The sequence below is a fragment of the Malus domestica genome, chromosome 05 (genome assembly GCF_042453785.1).
Source record: "Malus domestica chromosome 05, GDT2T_hap1".
Taxonomy (NCBI): domain Eukaryota; kingdom Viridiplantae; phylum Streptophyta; class Magnoliopsida; order Rosales; family Rosaceae; genus Malus; species Malus domestica.
In genome coordinates, this window is record NC_091665.1 from 10,673,355 (window position 1) to 10,696,328 (window position 22,974).

The following is a 22,974-nucleotide window of genomic DNA, read 5'->3' on the forward strand; positions in this document are numbered from 1 at the left end:
TCTCGTAACTCAACAATCTTGGACGATCCAAAAATTAAAAAATCAAATCAAACCTTGAAAGATGGTTGAATTTCCTCGGCATGTGCTCGAAAAAAATAGAAACGGATATTGATGGTCCTCGACAAACTTTAGCTTGGTGAGATGACGTTTTCTCAACCCAATATAGTTTACGGTTGTTTCACGCCGCCGCTACCACTAATCACAAAACATGGTGTAGAAATTGGTTGATCAAACAGCACTTGTCATGGGACCCTCACTTGAAGGAAAGGGTGTGATACCCTATGAGGAATTTGAGGTAGGTCAAATTGTACATCCATGGGCCCTTAAAGATGAAAATGATACCCTTTGCCTTTGGTATGTAACGGGTAACAAATTTAAAGATAAAGATGATGGAACTTCCTTCTCCTAAGCATTAAAAAACAATAAAAAACAGTTGAAAATGATGCATTTTAGTTGGGTTGGTATGTGACATTTTTAGACCTCAACAGGTTTTAACCCCAAGAATTTGGAGATGGTCTTAGTATATTTTTTAAAAAAATCCTAAAAAGCTAGGGAGAAAAATAGAAAAAAAAACATACAAATTGTCCGCCATCAACTCTTATCCTTAGCCAAGAGGGGTTGGTGGCAATCTCTTTTGGTTTCTTACCTCACTTCTCCTATCTTCTAACCATTTCCATTTATGGGTCATGGTCGCTCTTTCACTGTGTCAAAGAAAACTTTCGTGACTACAGTCTCTCACCAGCTCTATTGGCGAAAGCCTTTTGCAGTGGAGATGACCTACTGCTCATACTCGGAACTTGGAAGTGAACTGTAGTTTAGATTTTGAGATGGTGGTATTTTGTGCTTCTTGTGGTTTGGGTACTTAAAAAAAAAAAAAAAAAAAGACAGAGAAAGAAGCTCAACGTGTGTTGTAGACTTGGGAAAAGGATCCTCGCCGGATCCTTTTCCTGGGGATCCTAGGGATCTTATGATCGTGACCGTTCATCGTACATCGTGCAGTTAGAAATCATTTCAAAATTTAAAATTTAAAATTAAATATAAATAATACCTAACGAAAACTGATCGCATGATGTACGATTAACGGTCAGAATCACTGGATCCTTAGGATCTCCAGCAAAAGGATCTGGCGAGGATCCTTTTCCATAGACTTGTAGGTAACTTATAATAATGCTTCTTTGCCGGTGATTGCAAGATCATGATAAGAGTGATGTGGTATTTTCCTTGTGGTACCTTTACAGTAGTAATCCGATTGACAAAGTCTAGTTTTATTTGTGAGGATTATCTTTCATGTTGGTTGGATGTTAGGATGTGGGTCATCCATGGCTGATGATTGTACTTTAGTATCTAAGTTATTAGCTAAGTTGGCCCTTAGGCTTAATGGATTTGGGTTTGCTTGAAAAGTTTGAAGGGAAACAATATCATCGGAAATGAGCTCCTCCGAAGCTTTTGAATCATTTCTCAAATCTTTCTTATCTTGAAGGATGAACAAACTCTGTAAGACATGATTATATGTACATTGCTACAGTGGTAAGCGGAAAATACGTTCAGAATATTCACAATTCTACATTACATAACTACATACATACAAACACATCCTCGACCTTCAATAGATAGAGGATCTACTTAATTGCATAAAAAGGTTTTCAAGCTAGTTTTCGTATCACAACTTGTGATGCAATATCACCTCCGACGCCGCTTTGTATCCACCTGAAAGACAACATGAAGGAAGTTCAAAATACTTTGTGACCAACAACTATCAATGATAAACACTGCCCTGGTTTTTTTTCCTTTGACAAAATCAAGTTTCAAATCAAACCCATTAAGTTACCTACATTTCCAAATCATAACAAATTATATGCTTTAAAATTCATATAAAGTCGCACAACTTAATGAGCATATAAGAATATTTGCTTTATTATGCCATTGCCTCGTAACCTCCTGTATGATATTCATTAAGCCTGATATGCCTCCAACCAATAGTCCTGGAAATTTGTGATAAGTTTCTTCCTGTTCAATGTATAGTTTCTTTTAACACCCTTTTCCATTCTTTCTATTCAACTTAAAAATCTGGTCTAAAAGCATCACAAGCCCCTATGTGTATTTGGGTCATTTAATAATAGATGGAATGAGAAGCGAAAAAAAAACAAGAAGACAAATTAATCATTAAAATTGGTAGATAAAGAAATTTGAAACACATTCAATAACCTGTCAATTTCCAGAGGACATGCAATTCAAATTGAGTCCACAAGCAACCAAGAATAATAATGGTAAACCTAACTTCAAATTTATCCAACACTTACGAAAGAAATGTACCTTTGTATCCGGGTGTCTGGAAGCAGTATGGGAATTCTGCAATTTCTTTTGACTCTCGGAAGAGCAGCCTTCACAGAAGAAGTGATCTAGTCTTTTGGCTTCCTGTATATTCATGTTTATACAAGCAGGATGAAACCTGGATCAAGTGCAGTAAATTGAATATTGCATTCGCATTATAAAAGGATTGACAAGAGGAAGGAAGTACATGTGAAAATAGACAAAAAAAACATATCAATTAAAAAAAGACATAGGCATCCATGTTTCGAAGCCTTGTATACACTTTTCTCAAGCAACAGCCCCTCAAGTGTCAACCTAAAATGCTGCTGAAAGCAGCTCAGCAACATACTGTATACTCAAGGCAGACCAGCATAAGGAATAAGGATATACACTTGTCAATATGCTTTATGCTCATTCCATTAAGTATTTGGGAATTTGGGACATACATCAGAGATATATGCATACAGAAAATAGGAAAAAGCGATACATTCAATTTAAAAAATGTTCCTCTAAATGGTAAACTTCTTTAGAAGCAGCAACACTTTGAGACTTCATCAGGTTCAAAATAGACAAAATGCCTAGCTGATTCACATTCAAACAGTTCCTTGTAATTATTTGCATGACAGTATGGCACCTTGACCATGTATGTTTGAAATTGAATGCTAACCTGGAGTAGCGTACGAACACTATTTCCATGAACTAACAACTACTTCCCCTAATTTCCCCTCGAGGTATGAATAAAAGTTACCTTAAGATTAGATTTATAATCATCCATCCCCTTCAATTTCACAAACTTCCCAGCATTTATCAGCTACTTACACCCCAGAAAAACAATGTTGTAAAATAATAAAAGCAACCAGGTGAAGATATTCAAAATCTTTTCACTCCAGAATGGTCTGTCATAATCTTAAAGATCTAGTAAAAGGGAACAGTCAAGTGTCAGTGTGCACCTGGTTAACAACTGAATACATGTGTAAATTAAAACATGATAAATAATAATCTACCTAGAGATACAAGAAATATTCAGAAGGACCAACTTTTCAACTTTATGACAAGAATCTAATCCACCCTCCGTGAGGCAAAAGTATGGGTAGGTCACAAACAGTTGAATAACTTAAACATTTAACTTACCAATCACTACAACCTTCACATTGAACCATGAGGTCATCAGGGTTGTAAGGCATCTCACACTTGCAATACCTGCCACATAACATCAGAAACCCAAAAAGAGGCATTTCAATATCAGTCTGTCATTCCAATACCCAATGTTGCAAATACTGGAGCTTGTTCACAAAAGATCAAATAGAGAGGCTGACAACTTAACGGCCATGAGCAAAAAACAAAAATTGTGGGAAACCTATACAGCTAATAAAATAATGGAAACTTAGCTCAAGGCTCAAATATGTTTCGTTTATGATTTCATCAACTCAAATATCCCATATAATACCTATATAAGATAAAGAGTGCAAATGAAATCTGATCGTCAAGCTCCTTTGATTACCAGAAGGATAGGAAACTGAGAATTAAAGGTGAAGGACAAAATGAAGATGCATAAAACTAAAATCAATGAAGAAAAGTTTTGAGCTTTTAGTTTTAGAGGCCGTTTGATAACCATTTCGTTTTCACTTTTCACTTTTTGTTTTTCCTACAGAAAACTTGTATGGTAACTGTTTCAGTTCTAAAAAAAAATATGAAAACTGAAAGCTACTTTTTTGAGTATTCAAAATTTCGACTACCATACCATCCCATCTTGGCTATCTTGAGCTTATGAACGAGCTTGGGGATACTTTAAAGTTTATGCTTACTACTAGGGCTTCCAACACTGATTCCTACACTTAATCGGGTCTCATAGCCCCTGTGAACTTCACTTCACAGCCTGATTAATGCAATTTAAGAGCGCATTTCTATGGCCCTTGATCGAGCAGTTTTCAGTTTTAAGTTTCCACAATCAAACAAGTTACAGTTTTTAGTTAAAATGGTTATCAAACGGGCCCTTAGTTTTACGCATTCTCTCAAAGTTTCCACCTACTACAATGTATGATGGAAATAACAATGAAGAGTGAGCAAAAGTTCATTGCTTTTATATTCAAAGCACTCCAAAAACAATAGAAACCAACCAAATCATCTCAATTGAAGCACGAAATCAATACTAAACACCAAATAACAAGAAAAGTTAAAGATTGGACAACTCAATCTCCATCCCAATTCAACCAATTTGAAGCAAAAGAAGACAAACATACACGGCAACGCGGTCGGGATTGAAAGCCCCAGTGGAGGAATTATAATCAAAACGACAGAAGAAATCGTCGTTTCCAACAGCGTCGAGCTTGGTGTAGCTCTTGAAGGTGTGGACCGTACACTTGGCCTCGATGGTGTCGGCGCTCTGAACATCGTGGTGATCGGAGAGGAAGACCTCTTTGGAGCCGTGAAACTGCCTCCGGCCACCGAGCGACTCCTCGGGCCGATAGTACCACTGGACGTGGACCTTGACGTTGGAGCCGCGGCTGTCGGCCTCGATCCGCTCGATCTTGGCCACGTAGGACGGCTTCCCCGGCTCCGACGGGCGCATCAGGACGCAGTCCCCGGCTGCTCCACAAAGAGAGAAATCAAATTTACAGAGAATTCGAAGGGAATTTAGAATATTTGGAATTGGGGAGTTGAATTGTGAGTAGAGAGTAGTGGTAGTGTTGTACCTCTGACGGTTTTGTTGATGGGTTTGACGGTGTAGGAGTCGATCGTTCGCCTCGGAGCTTTGGGTTTGGCCATGGCGGAGATTCTACAAGCTCATCGCCCAAACCAGAGACGCAGAATTCGGAATTTGGAAGAAGAAAAGTGGGATACTTGGTTGAGGGGTTGGATTGTAGAATCATAGGATGGACGCATCTACAGAGGACAATAGCTCCTTTATTATGGACGACTTTTTCTTCTACCTTTTGACTAGCGTTTGTTCCTTGACTTTTTTAGCGTGAAGTGAAATTTTTAACTATTAGATTTTGCCACTCGGTCTCTTCATTTGCAAGTGAGAGACAAATTTCGTGGATGACGAATTCAATACCAATTTAAACAATCGCAAAATATATAGCCGCTGCTTTTACAGTTTCTCTCTTGAGAGATTTATCACCATGGAATTTCACAAGATCAAACGAAAAGTTATGATTGGAACCATTTTCTAAGCTTCTTGGAACCTTGCTTTTCGCCATCGGTTTGGGCGGAGCTACGTTGTGAGTACTTGGATCTATATTGTTCGATCAGCATGTCCAGTTTATCCACAACGTCCCGCCCTAATGGGTCTTTATTTTTCTTTGGCCTTTTTCTCCTCGTTTCAGTCTCTCCCCCCTCCACCTCTTTCTGCGCTTGCAGCTTCCTCTTTTGAGCTCCTACATTTGCCTTTCCCATAGATTTTGATGTTTGTGCACCATTGGCCATGGATTCACGTTCGAATGATCCCCCACGACCAGGCTTCACGCCATCTTGATGATTGTCTGTTGCGCCTCCTGGTACTTTTGTTGATGAGATCTTCTTTTCCTTTCCGAATGGACCCTTCTTATGCCTCTTAGAAGCTCTCTCTCGGTCAGTGGCAGTTCCATCACCAACCCCGTTTTCCACTTCATCTTCTTTATTTGGTACTGATTCATCCAGATTTTGCTTGTCACCACTTTGTTTCCGTTTGTTGAACTTCTGGCTTGGATCGGCATCTGGTCTATTTGAGCCATCCTTTTGCTGTACACCTGGATTACGACGAGCTGCATTCTGCTGCCCTTGAATCTTAGCATTTCGTAGTTTCAACTTCTGGACATTATCCAGTGCGAACTCCACAATTGGGCGATGCTCGGGACCAAAAGTTTCTACAAGTTGCGTCACATTAAATTACAACACAACGGATTCAATGCATTCGATATATATTTCCAAAAATTACTGTTATCAGTGTCCTATGTCAACATGGATTATCAATTTCGTTGAAGAAATAACTTACCGGGATTGTTGTTCAGAACTCTGAGGGCCACAAGCGCATGCTGATGCTCTGTAAACTCAACGAAAGCAGCTCCACGAGAGTGATTCTTTGTGTTAAGCTTTCCTTTCTTCACATCCTCCAAGAACTTTATCTGCATGCTCAATGCCAAAAAATAATAGGGGAAAGTTCTTAAAATATAATAAACGAAAAAACCATAACAAAGACAAAAGTTAACTACTAATTAACCTGTCGAATAACAGGTTTTTGTTTTGTAGCTCGTGAGGTGACTGCATCAATACAAAGTCTTTTTAGTTCCTTTTCATTCATGGACTTCAGCAAATTTTTTATAACTATTCTCGTCTTGGAAACATGGAAATTTGGGGATTGAAGTTTCGACATCTTGCTTCTTTCTGCCCTGCATGGTTTCAGAAAATCATTAGAACCTGTCGCAAAGGAATGTGAAACACCATGAAGTAGTAGCAGGATAATCAGCATTTGCTGTTATAAACTATGGAGTCTGGTATTTCTTCTTGACAAATTACCAGATTTTTTAAAGCTTGTAGAGGTTTTACGAGGTTTATAATTCATGTAATATAGTTAATACGATTACGGGCTGAGAACTATAAAACAGGAGAAATCCCATCCAAATGTTTATAAGAAAATAATATATATATATATATATATATTTTTATAAGGATTCGACGTAACCTAGGAGTGCCGGCTGTCGACTACCTGACGCCCTCCCCCTCCTCCTTTATCCGAGCTTGGGACCGGCAATGTAAGATAAACTTACACAGGCGGAGTTATATATATATATATATATATAGTAACTAAAATGTAAATACATGCTGGAAAATGATTTTACAAAAGATTGTATGTCTGGAGAAAATCAGGTGAGACCCAATTGAACCGTGCTCCAAGCATTCCATGGACAAAGATATAAGCAAAACTTACATTTGGCGTTTCAACATATCACTAGCTGAAACCCCTTTTGCAGCTGGAGTTCCCTCAAGAATAAGACCTTCCTGTTAATATTTGAGGAAAGAAAATGCCAGCCATTCAAGACGATTAAAATAACCACCACACACAAAAAACTGTAAAATCAAAATAAAGAAGGGGGAGGAGGCTTGTTGAAGAAATAACCTTTGCTAGATAGAGATTGCGGTGGTCTAGGTCCTCTTTCTTGGCCACATTTAATTCCTTATCATGAGCCGATTTTTTATCCAAAGCCTGCAACACTGTTAATTGTCTACCTTTCAGAGTAATTCCCGAGCCAGATTCCGCATTCCCAGCTGAAACGGCAGAACTAGCTCCATCTTTTGTTTTAAACCTGAGAAAGCCAGATCCTTTGGGTCGCCTGCCACAACATGATATCAGACGTAGTTTCGAACATAAAAGAATGCAGTAATCATATCAAACTACAAATAAAACATACTTGGTGACTGGATGAAGGACTGGGACAAAAGAGTCAACTTTCCCAAAGGTGGAAAACCTTTGTTTGACATCTTCATTAGTGATCTCAAAAGGAAGATTGCTTATGAAAATTGTTCTATGCAAATCTTCTCCTTCGTCTGCCTGTTCAAGATTTGATGCCACGCTTTTACTTAACTTTCCAGGCTCAGTAACGTCTGATGCTTTTGCAGTCTCAAGAGATGAGTAATTAGGCTCATCAAAAGATTCATCAATAAGATTTGATGCCATGGTCTTGCTTTTCTTTCCAGGCTTATCAACCTCTGATGCTTTTGTAATCTCAGAAGATAATTTCTCAGGCTCGTCAACGGATATATCAATAGATGTCTCCTTGTTCCTTTTCGGCAGTGTGGAATCATCATCCGGAGTTGCTATACCAGAGGGTGTGATGAAGTTTTTTAGAACTTTCCTTGCAATGTCTGCTTCCTCTTCAAAATTAATTTCAGTAGGGATGTCTGTTTTCTCTATGGTGTTAGAGTCATTTAGAGCATTGTCTGTTCCATCATTGTGCTGGGACTTTATACAGACATCCCCAGCATCATCCTCAAAATCATCACTGCTACTATCACTTTCCCCATCTCTTTCATCCTCTTGTCCTGTAAAATCAGAGCTTTTGCATCATAAAAATGAAGAAACAAGTACTAAAAATGAGGTAAACATTTATTGATAAAATCGTTCAAGATAAAATCAATTTCGAATATCACAAAGTAACTCAAAATGGGGAGTGTAAAGGCATCTTTTAGAAATTATGAACAATTAAATGCATTTTTTTAATCAGGCACTTTGTGAATCATCTTATCATCATCATTCTCTTTCACAAAGAACAAAGCACAAAACATCAGTTGATTACTCAGATGCAATTGATTATTAATCCAAGGTTCCACATAAAACAGAAAGACAAAAATGTGCTAAATGTGAAAGGAGTTACAGTAATATAACAAGTACCATCCTCTGAAGCAAGGGCATTAATGCCACTATCATATATCTTCTTTGAAACAGCCCAGTCAACAGCTATGGATCTTTTATGAAGCATTTGTCCATTTAGCTTTTTTATTGCCTGAGAAAGCAAAGGAAACATGTCAGCTCACGTAACTCAGCACAAGAACACACAGGTTAATAAGTACTCCAAAATTTAAGCATAAATCACAATGTACATTTTCCGCATCCTGTTTGCGTGTGAATTTGACAAATGCAAAACCTTTAGATAACCTGCAAACAAGGAAAATAAAACAGGGATGAAGAAATAGATAACATGATATTTCAGTGAGAGAGAAACAATACTTGACACAATGATAATATACCCTGTCTCAGGATTATGTGGAATAAAAACATCCCAGACAAACCCAGCCGGTGAAAACATGTTATTTATTTCATTCTCTTTGGCCTGCATTTGTGTAAGAAAACTATCAGTTTAAGTTCTTCCTACGAACAAAATGTCATATGAAAATACAGTGAGCAAAAAACCTTGAAAGGAAGATTTCTAACAATGAGCTTCCACTTCTGAGTCTTGGAACCCTGAACAAACAATAAGAATCAAGCTGTTTAGAAGCAATATAATAGCACCAGCACCAATAACATGAATAACAAATATAACACCAATAACAACCCATAATGCTAAGTAAATGACTAATTTGAATAACAAAAAAAATAATCCAGACTTTATCTCTTATAAATCAAAATGCTGGTTTGGCCTTGCATGGCATGCAAAGAGCCTATCAACATTACCATAATGTATACTTCTTGTTATTTCTGATCCCTGCAGTTCCCTAACAGACAGTGATAAAACATATTACATCCTTGCATCATCTTTTTTGTTATCCACTGAACCATAGCCAAGCTCAAAAGAACTGGGAACAATCCAAAGCCAAAATTGCATTGAAAAAAATGAAGCAATGGAACTCCATGAATTGGTTCATATTCACAAAAGGAATGTATAAGCTAGAGCAATTCAGCTTGAACTTGCAGTAAGTTGTACACGTATAATTTACCTCCCCACCCAGCTGACGTGCCCAAACAATACCGCCTTTTATTTCTTTTTGATGTAACATAGAAACAGAAGCATGAGCTGATCTGACACTGTTATAAAGTACAGATGAAGCATCCATTTTGCATCCATCTTGCACAAGACCTGAAAGGAGACCACATAAAGTGAAGACAAAATTACTTTATGAGTGCACACAATAACTTTTGTCCGTCTAATAACATTTAAGCTTCAAATTTCAATTAGGAAAGCATGTAATCAACTACAATGGCCAAACTAAAAGTATCAAGTGTTTCCCTATGGTAATTTGTTGCAACTGTCATGTGAGTATTGATTATGTAAATTTAAATCAAGTCTTCCGAAATGTAAATTCTACTTAACATATAAGTATATTTATAACATATAATACTTTGTAAAAACAAATATAATCATAACTAAATCAAAGATATTATCATCTTCTTTATTACTAAGTCTAGTTGTACTTGGAAACTATATCATATAGTCTTAAGATGTTGCAGTTATTTATTTTACTGTAAGCAATTATAGAGAACTTCAAGGAAAATAAGGATGAATGGTTGCACTTACAGGAAATTTCAAGCGAAATAAAGGTTGAATGTTGCAATTATAAGTAATTCAAAAGGAAATAAAGGCTTAGTGGAGTAGTTATAGGGTATTTAAAATGAAATAAAGGCTGAGTGGAGCAACTATTATGGGAATTTAAAGGAAAATAAAGGGTTGAGTGGAGCAATTATAGGGAACTTAAAATGAAATAAAGGCTGAATGGAGCAATTATTATGGAAATTTATGGGATTTGGAGAGAGAAAGTCTCTCCTTGTTCTTCGTTGAATCTAGAACGGCAGAAAAACATTTTAGAAAACCTAGATTTTGAAGAAAAAAAGGCCCAGGTGAACGCCCCGCATGCCCTGAGGCGTGCCTCAGCCGCCCAAACGCGCTCCGGCAACACCACCGCCACTCCAGCAAAATGAGGCGGCAACTCTCATGCCCAGCCTCAGAGGCATGAGAGTAGCCGCCTCAATTTGGTCCTTCGTCAATCTGGTCATTAAAATTTCTTTATCAAGAGAACTGATGAGTTTGATAAATGGTCCTTCCTCTGTTTGGTCCTTTATCAATTGCCTTGGTCATCAAAATTGTCCCTGCCTTCTACTTCCGCTAAAAAGTTCGTTAGTGTGCTGATGTGGCATTTTGTGTGAGACCACACAACCAATCATGTGATGCCACATTTATTAAATATAGCAAGAATCAATTTTTAAAAATAGTATAGAATTGAAAAAATACCTTAAAATTTTGAAAACCAAAAAAGATTTAAATGAAGAGAAATGGATGGGTTGGGGAACAGGGAAATCTGGGTGGCTGAGGAAGGGGGCGACGTCAGAAAAGCCGGAGAGGGACAGGGAGGGAGAGCGAGAGAGAGGGTCGGGTCAATCTGGCCGACTCTAATAATCTAATAATGAAGGCTTTCTCAATACATGGGGTACATTGGTTGGGCAAGGGTATGAAGCGAAATCTGGGTTAGGAATGGTGTGGTAGGTGGCTTGCAGAGAGATAGAGAGAGTGAGGTGGCTTCCTTTCTTTTTTTTTTCTTTAATACAGAAAAAACCAAACAAAGCTATATGATTTATGTGTATACATATACATATCACATATGGACAACCGTTTCTCCAGCAAATGCAAAATCATGGACACCAAACTAGGGGTGGGTTTAAAAAATCGAATAAAAACTGAACCGAATTACCGAACCTAAGCCGAAAAAAACCGAACCAAACTAAGAAAACCAAACTGAACCGAAAATTGGTTGGTTCGGTTTTCGGTTTTGGTGGTCTTAAAACCGAATTGAACCGATATATATATATATATTATTAATTATTTAATATATATCATCTTCAAGCCAACGTGAACTCAAAGTTTGAACTCAATTGGAGGTCAGACTTGCAGTCTGTCCTATGTTCTCTTTCAGGCAATGAGCCACGGGATGGCATAACCACAAAGTGGAAGATGCCACCAGAATCGAAAGCAAAGGAAAGAAAATAAAACAACACGCACACAAAGTGGAAGATGCCTTAACCAGAATTGAAAGCAAACAAGGTTCTTACAATGAAGTGGTGCTGATTATTTTGGCCCCCAAATGTTATCATTCAGGTCCAAGAAATCGAAGAGGACAAGAATTGTCGGTCTGAAATTGGATAATTCAGGGAAATGCTTCTAAGATTGCTCATTATTGTTGTAAAACAAAGGGACAATGTGATTGCTGTGAAAGAAAATTTTTAGACCTATATATGCAGGTTTTTTACATGAACCTATGGACATAAGATTTAATGGATCGGTGTGTCCAGTGTCTATTGTTTAAAAACAAAAAAAACAAAACCGAACCGAAACCGGACCCAAAAAAATGGAACCGAAATTAAACCAAACCGAACAAAAACCAAAAAAAAAAATTGAACTGAACCAAACCGAACTTTTCGGTTTGGTTTTGGTTTTGGCAAAAAACCAAACCGATTGAAACCAAACCCACCCCTACACCAAATTAATTACCAGAAAACTATAGATTGCTAGATTGCTAGTATGACCTGGTGTTAATTTACAAAAGATCCAAAAGATCCAAAACATATGCAGTCTTTTATCAACAAAAGGACAAATCAATAGACCATGGCATTGTGATGAATGAGGGACGGATGTCCATCAGGTTCTTACTCTCAGAAGCACAACATTTTATTTTCTTTTTATAAAAATTAAAAAAAAAAATATTTTGGTTTAATCTGTCTTAAGTTGTTTTGTGGGCACCATGCAAATGCCACATCAGCACACTAACGGACATTTTATTCTTTAGTCTGCAAGAGTTTTTCTATATTTCTTGTGTTCTACGTTAACTGGGAAATCCTAGTTTTTATCCATCTGGTTATGAAGAATTACATTGAGTATGTCACACAAATTACATACATGTATCAGTAATTGTACAGCATACATATTAATATTTTCCATGTGCGTGTCCATGCTTCATGCATTCCAATGAATTAAAAGAGTGCCAGTAAAAAGAATCTTGTCTTACAGGTTTGTGTGTGATGTACGTGCTGTTGTACAACTACAAGCAATTGTTTACATGACTGCAATGCCAATAAACTGGGAACAGCACAATATATGAGGTAAAAAATTACGGGAATGGCTAGTATTATTCTCCATAACAACAATTTCCAGCGACAATGGCTAAAGAAAAAACTAACAAAGGAAAAGAAATTTCAAGTTTCAACTCAAAATATCAAACCAACTAACCCCATTTACTTTGAAAAGTAAAAGAAACATGCAGGTGGTAGTTGCCGGGGAAGAAACAAAAACGAAAGAAAAATTCCATTACCATGTTGTTCAAGCTCTTCTTTGGGAAGAGGATAAGTGATGGAACATACGTCCCCAATCTCCCTAGCTTTGCGATGAACATCTTCTGCCATACCAGCATTAAGAAGACCACCGAATATAACAGTTCTGGCAACCCTACGTAACAACAAGTGATTAAGTACATCAGGCCACATTTCTGGAAACGGATGCTATTAATCAACTTTCTATCTCAAAATTACCTACCTCTGCTTTTCTGAACCACCCACTTTTGCCACTTGAACATTACTTAGTGCTGCTGCTTTTCTAGTCTTCACAGGTTTCTTTGTATTTTTTTCCAAAGTAACAACTGCAAATAGCTAAGCAAAATGAATGAAATTTACAATAGCTAATTTTTATTCTTTTTTGGTGATTACAATAGCAAGTTCAGTGCAAATGGAGGCCAAAACGAGTTAGGGGTGAGGATCGGAGATCAAGAAATACCAAAGAGCGACCGTTTTCGTTACCTAGGATCTATCTTGCAAAAGAACGGAGAATTAGATGGAGATCTCAACCATAGAATACAAGCTGGATGGATGAAGTGGAAGAGTGCATCCGGCGTGTTATGTGACCGCCGTATGCCACTAAAGCTCAAGGGAAAATTTTATAGGACGGCAATAAGGCCGGCGATGCTGTATGGCACAGAATGTTGGGCGGTGAAACATCAACACGTACACAAAATGGGTGTAGCGGAGATGAGGATGCTTCGTTGGATGTGTGGGCACACGAGAAAGGATAAGATTAGGAATGAGGATATCCGGGGTAAAGTAGGAGTAGCCGAAATTGAAGGAAAGATGAGAGAAAATCGGTTACGGTGGTTTGGACATGTGCAAAGAAGGCCTACTGACGCTCCGATTAGAAGATGCGACTATGGGACAGAGGTTCAGGGCCGAAGGGGTAGAGGAAGACCTAGGAAAACTTTGGAAGAGACTCTAAGAAAAGACTTGGAGTACTTGGATCTAACGAAGGACATGACACAGGATCGAGCACAATGGCGTTCTAAGATTCATATAGCCGATCCCACTCAGTGACTTGGATTTTCCAAGTCTCCAACCGAGAAGTTTTCCTCACTCGGAAAATTAAGGGAACACTACCCCAACCTACATGCTCCACTCAGAAAGCTTCAACATACAAGCTTCAACAAAAGAAAATTCAAAGAACTTAGCGAAGAAGGCTTTGGTGTATTTAACACAATACGTTGAAATGAAGGAAAGCTTATTTATTGATATCCCCGATAAGCTACAAATATGTACATATACATGAGTCAAAATAAACACACAAGAGGGAGCCTTCACAAAGGTTGCTTAGGAGAAGTCTCAGCAGTCGGTAGAGCCCCAGAAAGAGAAGGCACCGGAGGGGGATCATTTGGAGCCTCAGTACTGGACAGAACCCTAGAAGGAGGAGGCATCAGAGGTTGATCATTTGGAGCTTCATTACGCGGTATAGCCCCAGAAGACGAAGGCAATAAATGCCTTTGGAACAAACCCACAAATCTCTGATGATCAAGTAAAACCTGACCATCAGTTTCCTTCATCTGGTCAAGCTTCCTCTTCATGTTTGTAGCATAGTCATGTGCGAGCCGGTGCAACTGTTTATTCTCATGCTTGAGCCCTCTGATCTCCTGTTTGAGACTCATCACTTCAGCCGCCAATGATTCAACTTGGCGGGTTCGAGCAAATAGGCGTTGGGCCATATTAGACACAGAACCTGCACACTGAACACTGAGAGCCAGCGAATCCTTAACAGCTAACTCATCAGACCGTTTGGAAAGTAGTCTGTTATCTTTGGGAGTGAGAAGGTTCCTGGCCACCACCGCAGCGGTCATATCATTCTTCATCACGGAATCCCCAACGGTAAGAGGACCAGTAGGGGAGACGAAGGATGGGCGCCATATGTTGTCTGGAGAAGGCGGGGCTGCCTCTTCAACAAGGTTCAAGTCAAAACGACGGTCGGAGGGGCCAGACATTTTCAAAGGTGTTGAAGAGAGAAGAGGTCGGACAAATCAAGATCTTAGAAGTGCAAGAATGAAGCTTCTACTGGTGGAGATTCAAGTGTGCTTTGGAACTTAATGCCAGCCCTTATAAAAATCTGCACTCGACGGAGCTTCAGAAATCGAAGAGGCGCCTGCTCAGAAATCGAAGAGGCGTTTGCTTTCTCAAAAGCTGGGCTGCTTAGAGATCACGAGGGTTGATCTCAGAAATCGAAGAGGCGTTTGCTTTCTCAAAAGTTGGGCTGCTCAAAGACCACAAAGGCTGATCTCAGAAATCGAAGAGGCGCTCGCTTTCTCAAAAGCTGGGCTCCCCAGAGACCACGAGGGCCGATCGCAGAAATCGAAGAGGCACCTACTTTTCCAGCCTTGTCAGCACCTGTCACACGCACACTCAGCTTTGCGGAAATTATGGGCATTCTGTCAAAGACTTCTGGGGAAGTAGAAAACACATGAATCTTACTGTTCAATCACCCACTTCCCACACGCAACAATAGCTCATGGGTACCACAGAAAACTTTGCCAAAGTTCTTTGCCAAAGTTGAGCACGTGAAGCTTGCAGCTCCCACTACATCGCTCTGACCAAGAAGGGTAAAAGAATAGCAAAGAAACAACACTAACAAAGTTTAGACCCATAAATTTTGAAGGTCTAGCTACCATATTATTACCCACAAGGGTAAAGGAACAGTACCACTGCTGGATAATTGGAAAGTCCCTGTGTGTCAACCTCTGTGCTTCGTGGCAAGGTAGACTAGCAAACATGCCCAACCTTTACTCATATTCGAGAAAACACTCCCAATAAGATTGCTTGCTCCAAAATCGAAGAGGCACCGTCCTCTGAATCTCGAGAGCCAGACTCCCAACATGACTACTTTCTTAAAAATCGAAGAGAGGGTAAAGGAACAGTACCATTGCTGGATAATTGGAAAGTCCCTGTGTGTCAACCTCTGTGCTTCGTGGCAAGGTAGACTAGCAAACATGCCCAACCTTTACTCACATTCGAGAAAACACTCCCAACAAGATTGCTTGCTCCAAAATCGAAGAGGCACCGCCCTCCGAATCTCGAGAGCCAGACTCCCAACATGATTACTTTCTCAAAAATCGAAGAGACACTGCTCCCCGAATCTTCGAGAGCCAGACCCCCAGCATGATTGCTTTCTCAAAAATCGATGAGGCATCGTTCTCCGAATCAATCGAAGAGGCGCTCGCTTTCTCAAAAGCTGGGCTGCTCAGAGACCACGAGGGCCGATCTCAGAAATCGAAGAGGCACCTACTTTTCTAGCCTTGTCAGCACCTGTCACACGAACACTCAGCTTTGCAGAAATTATGGGCATTCTGTCGAAGACTTCTGGTGAAGTAGAAAGCACATGAATCTTACTGTTCAATCACCCACTTCCCACACGCAACAATAGCTCATGGGTACCACAGATAACTTTGCCAAAGTTCTCTGCCAAAGTTGAGCACGTGAAGCTTGCAGCTCCCACTACATTGCTCTGACCAAGAAAGGTGAAAGAATAGGAAAGAAACAGCACCAACAAAGTTTAGACACATAAATTTTGAAGGTCTAGCTACCATATTATTACCCACAAGGGTAAAGGAACAGTACCACTGCTGGATAATTGGAAAGTCCCTGTGTGTCAACCTCTGTGCTTCGTGGCAAGGTAGACTAGCAAACATGCCCAACCTTTACTCACATTCGAGAAAACACTCCCAACAAGATTGCTTGCTCCAAAATCGAAGAGGCACCGTCCTCCGAATCTCGAGAGCCAGACTCCCAACATGACTACTTTCTCAAAATCGAAGAGAGGGTAAAGGAACAGTACCATTGCTGGATAATTGGAAAGTCCCTGTGTGTCAACCTTTGTGCTTCGTGGCAAGGTAGACTAGCAAACATGCCCAACCTTTACTCACATTCGAGACAACACTCCCAACAAGATTGCTTGCTCCAAAATCGAAGAGGCACTGCCCTCCGAATCTCGAGAGCCAGACTCCCAACATGATTACTTCCTCAAAAATCGAAGAGACACTGCTCTCCGAATCTCGAGAGCCAGACCCCAGCATGATTGCTTTCTCAAAAATCGAAGAGGCATCGTTCTCCGAATCTCGAGAGCCAGATACCACAGACCACTTTTTCAAAGTGCTCTGACAGAGTTAAAACATGTGAAACTGGCAGCTCCCACTACCGTGCTATGACCAAGCAGGGTAAAGGAATAGCATTACTACTTGTTAGGGAGACTCCTATATATGTCGACCCCCATCCCCAACGGACAGGCAGACCTGCAAAAATGCTCAACCCTTCATCATATCTGAGAGGGCACTCCCAACGAAGCCTTTCGAAATATTCAGCTTTCTTTCCCCCCGATAATACCTCTGCAAACAAGCTATACTAGAGCAAGAATATCTCATATCATCAGGGTTAAAAGCAAGAGTATCTCATATCATGCTTTTTCCCTGTCTTTTCCTTTGGCCTTGTTTTTACCTGCAAGACAAGGAGAAAGAGAGCAATCAGTCAGCACTTGGAATCAAGCTTCCAGCCAGGATCTGACTGCCTGGAACCCCTTACCTGATTACTTACCTGGCATTGCTCTCGAGTACTCATCTTCAACATCTTATGTTTCCAGGGAAGATTCCGCATTTGCTTGAGGAACAGATAGGGCAAGTGCGAAGGATACAAGGAAGCATGTGGAGACAAGCGTAACAGCACACGTGCCGATACATCCATTACTCTGTCAAAAGCAAAAGTATCCCATATCAGCAGGGTGGAACGTACTCTAGATTTGATGGACTTGTTTTGACCCTCAAATTCTTCAGTCGGCCTTATACTCTGGAGGAAACCAGAAAACCCTCCAGCTCAGTTCAAGAATAAGCCTGTGGAAAGTTACTTCTTCAAAAGCAAAAGTATCTCATATCATCTCTTCTCATTTTTCTTCTCTTTATCCTTCATGCTGCTGCAAGATGGGGAGAAGGTGAACAATCAGTCGGAGCTCTGATTGCTTACCTTGTCTGTCACCTCTTTCAGCAGACCCCCTAGCTCGGCGACTTGGGGGACTCCTACTACATGGTTTGTATCGCGCTTGACCAAGCCTGAAACTACAAGTAAGCTTCAAGTGAAATTGATACATTACCTTGTGCATCTCCACCAGTTAAAGATACCACCCCTGGATGGAGGAAGAGTACTTCCAGAGAAGATGCCACATCTACCTATGAGACAGATAAGGCAAGTCAAGACGACTCCACACTCCGATACTTAGAAGTTTCGTGATTACGAGATCATTCTCCCACAATATTTCCTAATGTCATTTGTACTAAATCATTCACTTGTACTCACTAAAGGAGAGCTTGAACCTATGTACTTGTGTAAACCCTTCACAATTAATGAGAACTCTTCTATTCCGTGGACGTAGCCAATATGGGTGAACCACGCACATCTTGTGTTTGCTTTCCTATCTCTATCCATTTATATATTTATCCACACTAATGACCGGAGCAATCTAGCGAAAATCACAAAAAGCGACCGTTTTAGCTACCTAGGATCTATCTTGCAAGAGAACGGAGAATTAGATGGAGATCTCAACCATAGAATACGAGCTGGATGGATGAAGTGTAAGAATGCATCCGGCGTGTTGTGTGACCGTCGTAGGCCACTGAAGCTCAAGGGAAAATTTTATAGGACGGCAATAAGGCCAGCGATGTTGTATGGCACAGAATGTTGGGCGGTGAAGCATCAACACGTACACAAAATGGGTGTAGCGGAGATGAGGATGCTTCGTGGGATGTGTGGGCACACGAGAAAGGATAAGATTGGGAATGAGGATATCCGAGGTAAAGTAGGAGTAGCCGAAATTGTAGGAAAGATGAGAGAAAATCGGCTCCGGTGATTTGGACATGTGCAAAGAAGGCCAAATGACGCTCCGGTTCGAAGATGTGACTACGGGACAGAGGTTCAGGGCCGAAGGGGTAGAGGAAGACCTAGGAAAACTTTGGAAGAGACTCTAAGAAAAGACTTAGAGTACTTGGATCTAACGGAGGACATGACACAAAACCGAGCACAATGGCGTTCTAGGATTCATATAGCCGACCCCACTTAGTGGGAAAAGGCTTTGTTGTTGTTGTTGTTGTTGTTGTGGTGATTACAATAGCAGGATTCAAATGTTAAGATTATTGACCTCTTTCCTGCAATTTTGAAGCATCCTTTTCCCCTTGGGAATTGTCACCGTCTTTGTCATTTTCTGTCTTCACAGTCTCTTCCACGTCAGTTCCTAAAACCAAAAGGTAGTAAGAAAACAAAACAAATTTGCAGAAGAAGTAATTGAGACTATTAAGAACCTTCTGGAAACAGAGGAAAGATGCAAAATAGATGAGAAGTGAAGGCATGACGTGAGGGATGAAGAAGAGAGGGAGGAGAATGCATAAGTAAATTAATTTAAAAGTGTTTTCAGTTTTTATTTACTAAAGTAGTCTATGTATTTTAGTCCTCTCTTCGTCAACTCTATCATCTTTTTTATCACTTTCTTCTACCTTTTCCTTCTGTATTTTTAATTACAAACAAAAACATTACCAAGCAAACCATAGGGTATTTTCATTTCAAATCAAAAGTAAGATGAGTAATACTAACCTTGATTAGTCTTTGGCCTTCGTTGTTCAAGCGGAGCACGATGCATGGCATGTTTAGCTGCTATTTTTCGACCTCCAATGGACAAACCATTCTTCAGCTCAACAGCACGATTAGCATCTTCTGTTACAGCACTACAAATAGATGCAAAATACAAAAAAATAAAAAGTGTTCAAAAGTTTGTAACCACAAACCCAATTTCATAGGCTCATATTGCTGCCATATTCCTAAGCTAAAACTCCTGAAGAAACCCTTCAATCCTCAAAAACATGTCAATAAATTTCAAAACAATTTTTTTATCTTATTCTTCATTATTTTTTTCAAGCAACAACATTTTATACTAAGGGCTAGGGGGATTTGTGCTAGGACATAAAATGCGCCCGTCATAATAACGCGGTATTCTTGACAACAGAAAAAAATAATGTGGTATTGAACTTACCATCTACGGGAGTCAAACCTAAGACCTCCCATCTATAGGTGAAGAGGAATACTACTAGACCCTAATACTAGTGGCCATCATGATTTACCATAAAAAGTAAAAGAACTAGCCTAACTTGGGGAACATAACAATAAAAAAAATGATACATAATAAGGGAAAAACAATGAACTTGACTTACAATTGAACAAAACCAAAACCATGGTGCTCAGTTGACCCTGTAAACAATATAACGAGAAAGATTAGAAAAGTTTTGACTTAACTGCTAAAAACCAAGTTAAATCCATGAAATAAATAATAAAAAATAAAAAAGTAACTGATAACCAAGATAAGAAAATGAAAATCATATGACACATGGAATCTCATTTTGAAAAACGTTATTGATCAAGCTTCTTCTTGGTGTGTTCAATCATTTCCACAATCCCGCATAGCAAATAATTTATAAGACAGACATGTTTCATGTTGTTTTGTTTAAAGCATGCTTGTACCTCATACCCAGAGTGATTTTACTTCACCTGATAATGGTGTTTGGGGAGAGATTTCCAATTTTTTGATCTTGGTAATTTACTGTTCTGTTGTTTAATTCAATATGAGGGAAGGAATTGCTCTTTGTGCTCATGTAGGGTTCCTATATTACTGTTGGCCACTCACTGGTGATCCTTAAGTAAAGGCATGGGGTCAAAGCAGATTTGGAGGAAACTCCCCATACAACTGATCAGCTCAGTCTCTTCTGTTCCTAAAAAGCATTTGAATATAAAGCCCTTCTTAAAGCAAGTATAGTTCTAGCACTAGGGCATACCTATAAAGTTAACACTCAAATATCACCTCAAGGCTCAAGCTGGAAAAAAGTTCTGGCTGCGATTGGAGTTGAGAAAGCTAGTGGCCCTAACTACTGAAGCTTTCACTAAAAGAATGAGAATCAAGGTGACCTGAAGGAATCCATGGACGGGCAAGTTCTATAGCATTTCAAATACAAGAAAAGATTCTACTTGAGGTTTAAGTAGGCAAATCTTTGTAAGATACATAACGATCAAGGGACCAATCAAGAAAGGATAGTAATTCTAGGACAAAAAACACCTACACAAAGGGTGTATGTGAAGAGATGTTAATAGATGGCAGACCCTCTAATCTCCGTCTCCAACTTGAAGAAGACTAGGATCAATTTACACCTTACTTAGCAAGGAGATGGGGACCACTATGAATATAATGAGAGTGACGCCTCCAATGAGTACGATGAGAGATGGTTAAGGGCTGGTTTGGTATTGCTGTGCTTTGAAAAAAAGCTGCTGTAAGAATAAGCAGCTGTGCTGTGAGAATAAGCGGCTGTGAAATAAATCAGCAGAGTGTTTGGTAAACTTTTTTGTAAAAGTGCTTTTGGAAAAAAAAGCAGTTGATAGTGGATCTTTTCATTAAAGGAGCACTGGAGCTCTGTGTGCTTTGAAAAAAAGCCAGTTTTCCAAAGCTGCAAATAGTAGCTTCAGCTTTTTCCTTTGATTTCAGCTTATTCTCATAGCAGCTTCCAAAATAAGCCCTTTTTTTTCAGTTTACCAAACACCTAAAACCCTCACAGCTTTTTTTCATGGGTGCTTTTTTTTTAAGAACCTCACTCCCAAACCACCCCTAAGCCTAACCTGAGCTAGAGAATCTCCTTTCTATTTTTGGGTTTCTTTTCCTTTTAAGTGCTAACAAATACTACATGGGGTTATATAGGGTGGACATGTTGTCAGTTCTAAAACCTTGTTTTAGCAAGGGAGGATTGCTTTCTGAAGATGGTGTTGTGATGATCCAACACAGCAAATTCTAATCGGATTTTGGGGTGTGCTACTACATTGGGGGTTGGCCAAGTAATCAAACTTGAGCTCTGAGCCTTATTGATTGCATTGAAGTATATTCTGCAGGCGATGTGGCTTTGATACAACACAGGCAGATAAGTACCATCCCAACAAAGCCACACAAAACTAATCATGGGATGCAGAAAACTTATCCAAAAACATTGGAACCACCCCGTACATATGCTGTTAGTTAATTTGGTTTCTTATAGGCCTCTGGCCCCCTCCTTAGAAAAATTAAATATTACCCCCTCCTTAGAAAAATTAAATATTAACAAGACCACAGGAAACAAGTAAAGGTTCTCCGAAAAACACAAGTTGTTAGAACTACAAATCAAATAGTAAAGTTCCAATTTTTGCAACATTTTGGGATTACCCTTCTTCATAACCAAAAAGCACCTCCTAATCGGTCCAATGTCGCTGAACGTCTCTTCCAGCTGAAATTCAAAAGAAAAACAAACAAATTAAACGGACTTTGCATTACGAAAACAGCACAGAATATTACAATTTCAGTAAGGGAAGAAATAAAGACGCAAAATAGGGGTGTGGGGGGAAAAGAGAGAGCACCTGAGATTTGGTGAAAGAAAAGGGGAGGTTGGAGACGAAGATAGTGGAGGGGGAGTGCTCGCTTTCGGTTCTCGGTCGGCCGCCATCGCCATCTTTGCTTTTCTTCTTCCCCATCTCTGTTTTGTTTTGGTTGGAGAGAGTGCACGAATGGAGGAAGCAGCTATATGGATCACTGACCTTAAACCTCAGGAGGGAAACAGAGGAGGGTTTATGAGGGTTGAGGGTTGATTTTGGGCCTGGCCCATTACAAATATGGTGTTGGACTGGGAAGATATTGAAGTGGGCCTAAAACAAGGGAGTTATTTATGCATACATGTCAGATTGTGGTTGGCAGGAACATAAGAGTTCTTGCTTCCAAGAAAGGTGCCACATGGTCCTTTTTAAAACGGGTGGTGTTATACATGTTGAATTAACACAATTACTCCACTTGTTTTTCATAACAAAAACCA

General features: G+C 39.5%; 2 protein-coding genes across 4 annotated transcripts; both read right to left on the bottom strand.

Moving 5' to 3' along the window:
• Window positions 1–1,418: 1,418 nt before the first annotated feature.
• LOC103428630 (chromatin remodeling protein SHL-like) lies at window positions 1,419–5,862 on the bottom strand. Of its 2 annotated transcripts, none has more exons than XR_528473.4 (5): window positions 5,004–5,862; window positions 4,551–4,896; window positions 3,442–3,510; window positions 2,314–2,415; window positions 1,419–1,707 (listed from the first exon to the last, which is right to left on the bottom strand). XR_528473.4 is itself a non-coding variant. In XM_008366749.4 (5 exons), the coding sequence occupies exons 1-5, from the start codon at window positions 5,074–5,076 to the stop codon at window positions 1,681–1,683; spliced, it is 651 nt and encodes a 216-aa protein (XP_008364971.1). In that variant the 5' UTR covers window positions 5,077–5,769; the 3' UTR covers window positions 1,419–1,680. The 2 variants fall into 2 exon arrangements, 1 of the variants encoding a protein (XP_008364971.1); XM_008366749.4 differs by having other exon boundaries at window positions 2,314–2,449; window positions 5,004–5,769.
• On the bottom strand, window positions 5,342–22,708 carry LOC103428656 (uncharacterized). 2 transcript variants are annotated; one of them, XM_029102018.2, is made up of 18 exons: window positions 22,526–22,708; window positions 22,335–22,395; window positions 20,311–20,347; window positions 19,697–19,827; window positions 19,248–19,340; window positions 13,302–13,404; window positions 13,081–13,214; window positions 9,721–9,860; window positions 9,197–9,247; window positions 9,034–9,116; window positions 8,887–8,941; window positions 8,678–8,789; window positions 7,698–8,328; window positions 7,406–7,619; window positions 7,217–7,287; window positions 6,509–6,677; window positions 6,284–6,413; window positions 5,342–6,155 (listed from the first exon to the last, which is right to left on the bottom strand). In XM_029102018.2, exons 1-18 carry the CDS (start codon window positions 22,637–22,639, stop codon window positions 5,461–5,463), a joined length of 3,024 nt encoding a protein of 1,007 aa, XP_028957851.1. In that variant the 5' UTR covers window positions 22,640–22,708; the 3' UTR covers window positions 5,342–5,460. The 2 variants fall into 2 exon arrangements, with proteins under 2 accessions (XP_028957851.1, XP_070678349.1); XM_070822248.1 differs by lacking the exon at window positions 19,248–19,340 and having other exon boundaries at window positions 22,526–22,694.
• Between the last annotated feature and the right edge of the window lie 266 nt (window positions 22,709–22,974).

What these genes read in the sequence shown, in the direction of transcription:
- LOC103428630 (XM_008366749.4), bottom strand. Translation starts at nt 5,076, where the DNA reads ATGGCCAAACCCAAAGCTCCGAGGCGAACGATCGACTCCTACACCGTC. An exon ending in CATCAACAAAACCGTCAGAG is followed by an intron (nt 4,897 to 5,003) that starts GTACAACACTAC and finishes TTTGTGGAGCAG; the next exon opens with CCGGGGACTGCGTCCTGATG. An exon ending in TGTGAAGGTTGTAGTGATTG is followed by an intron (nt 2,450 to 3,441) that starts GTAAGTTAAATG and finishes CACTTGATCCAG; the next exon opens with GTTTCATCCTGCTTGTATAA.
- LOC103428656 (XM_029102018.2), bottom strand. Translation starts at nt 22,639, where the DNA reads ATGGGGAAGAAGAAAAGCAAAGATGGCGATGGCGGCCGACCGAGAACC. An exon ending in AGAAGAGCTTGAACAACATG is followed by an intron (nt 9,861 to 13,080) that starts GTAATGGAATTT and finishes GTCTCCTTTCAG; the next exon opens with GTCTTGTGCAAGATGGATGC. An exon ending in AGTTCTGAACAACAATCCCG is followed by an intron (nt 6,156 to 6,283) that starts GTAAGTTATTTC and finishes CGCAACTTGTAG; the next exon opens with AAACTTTTGGTCCCGAGCAT.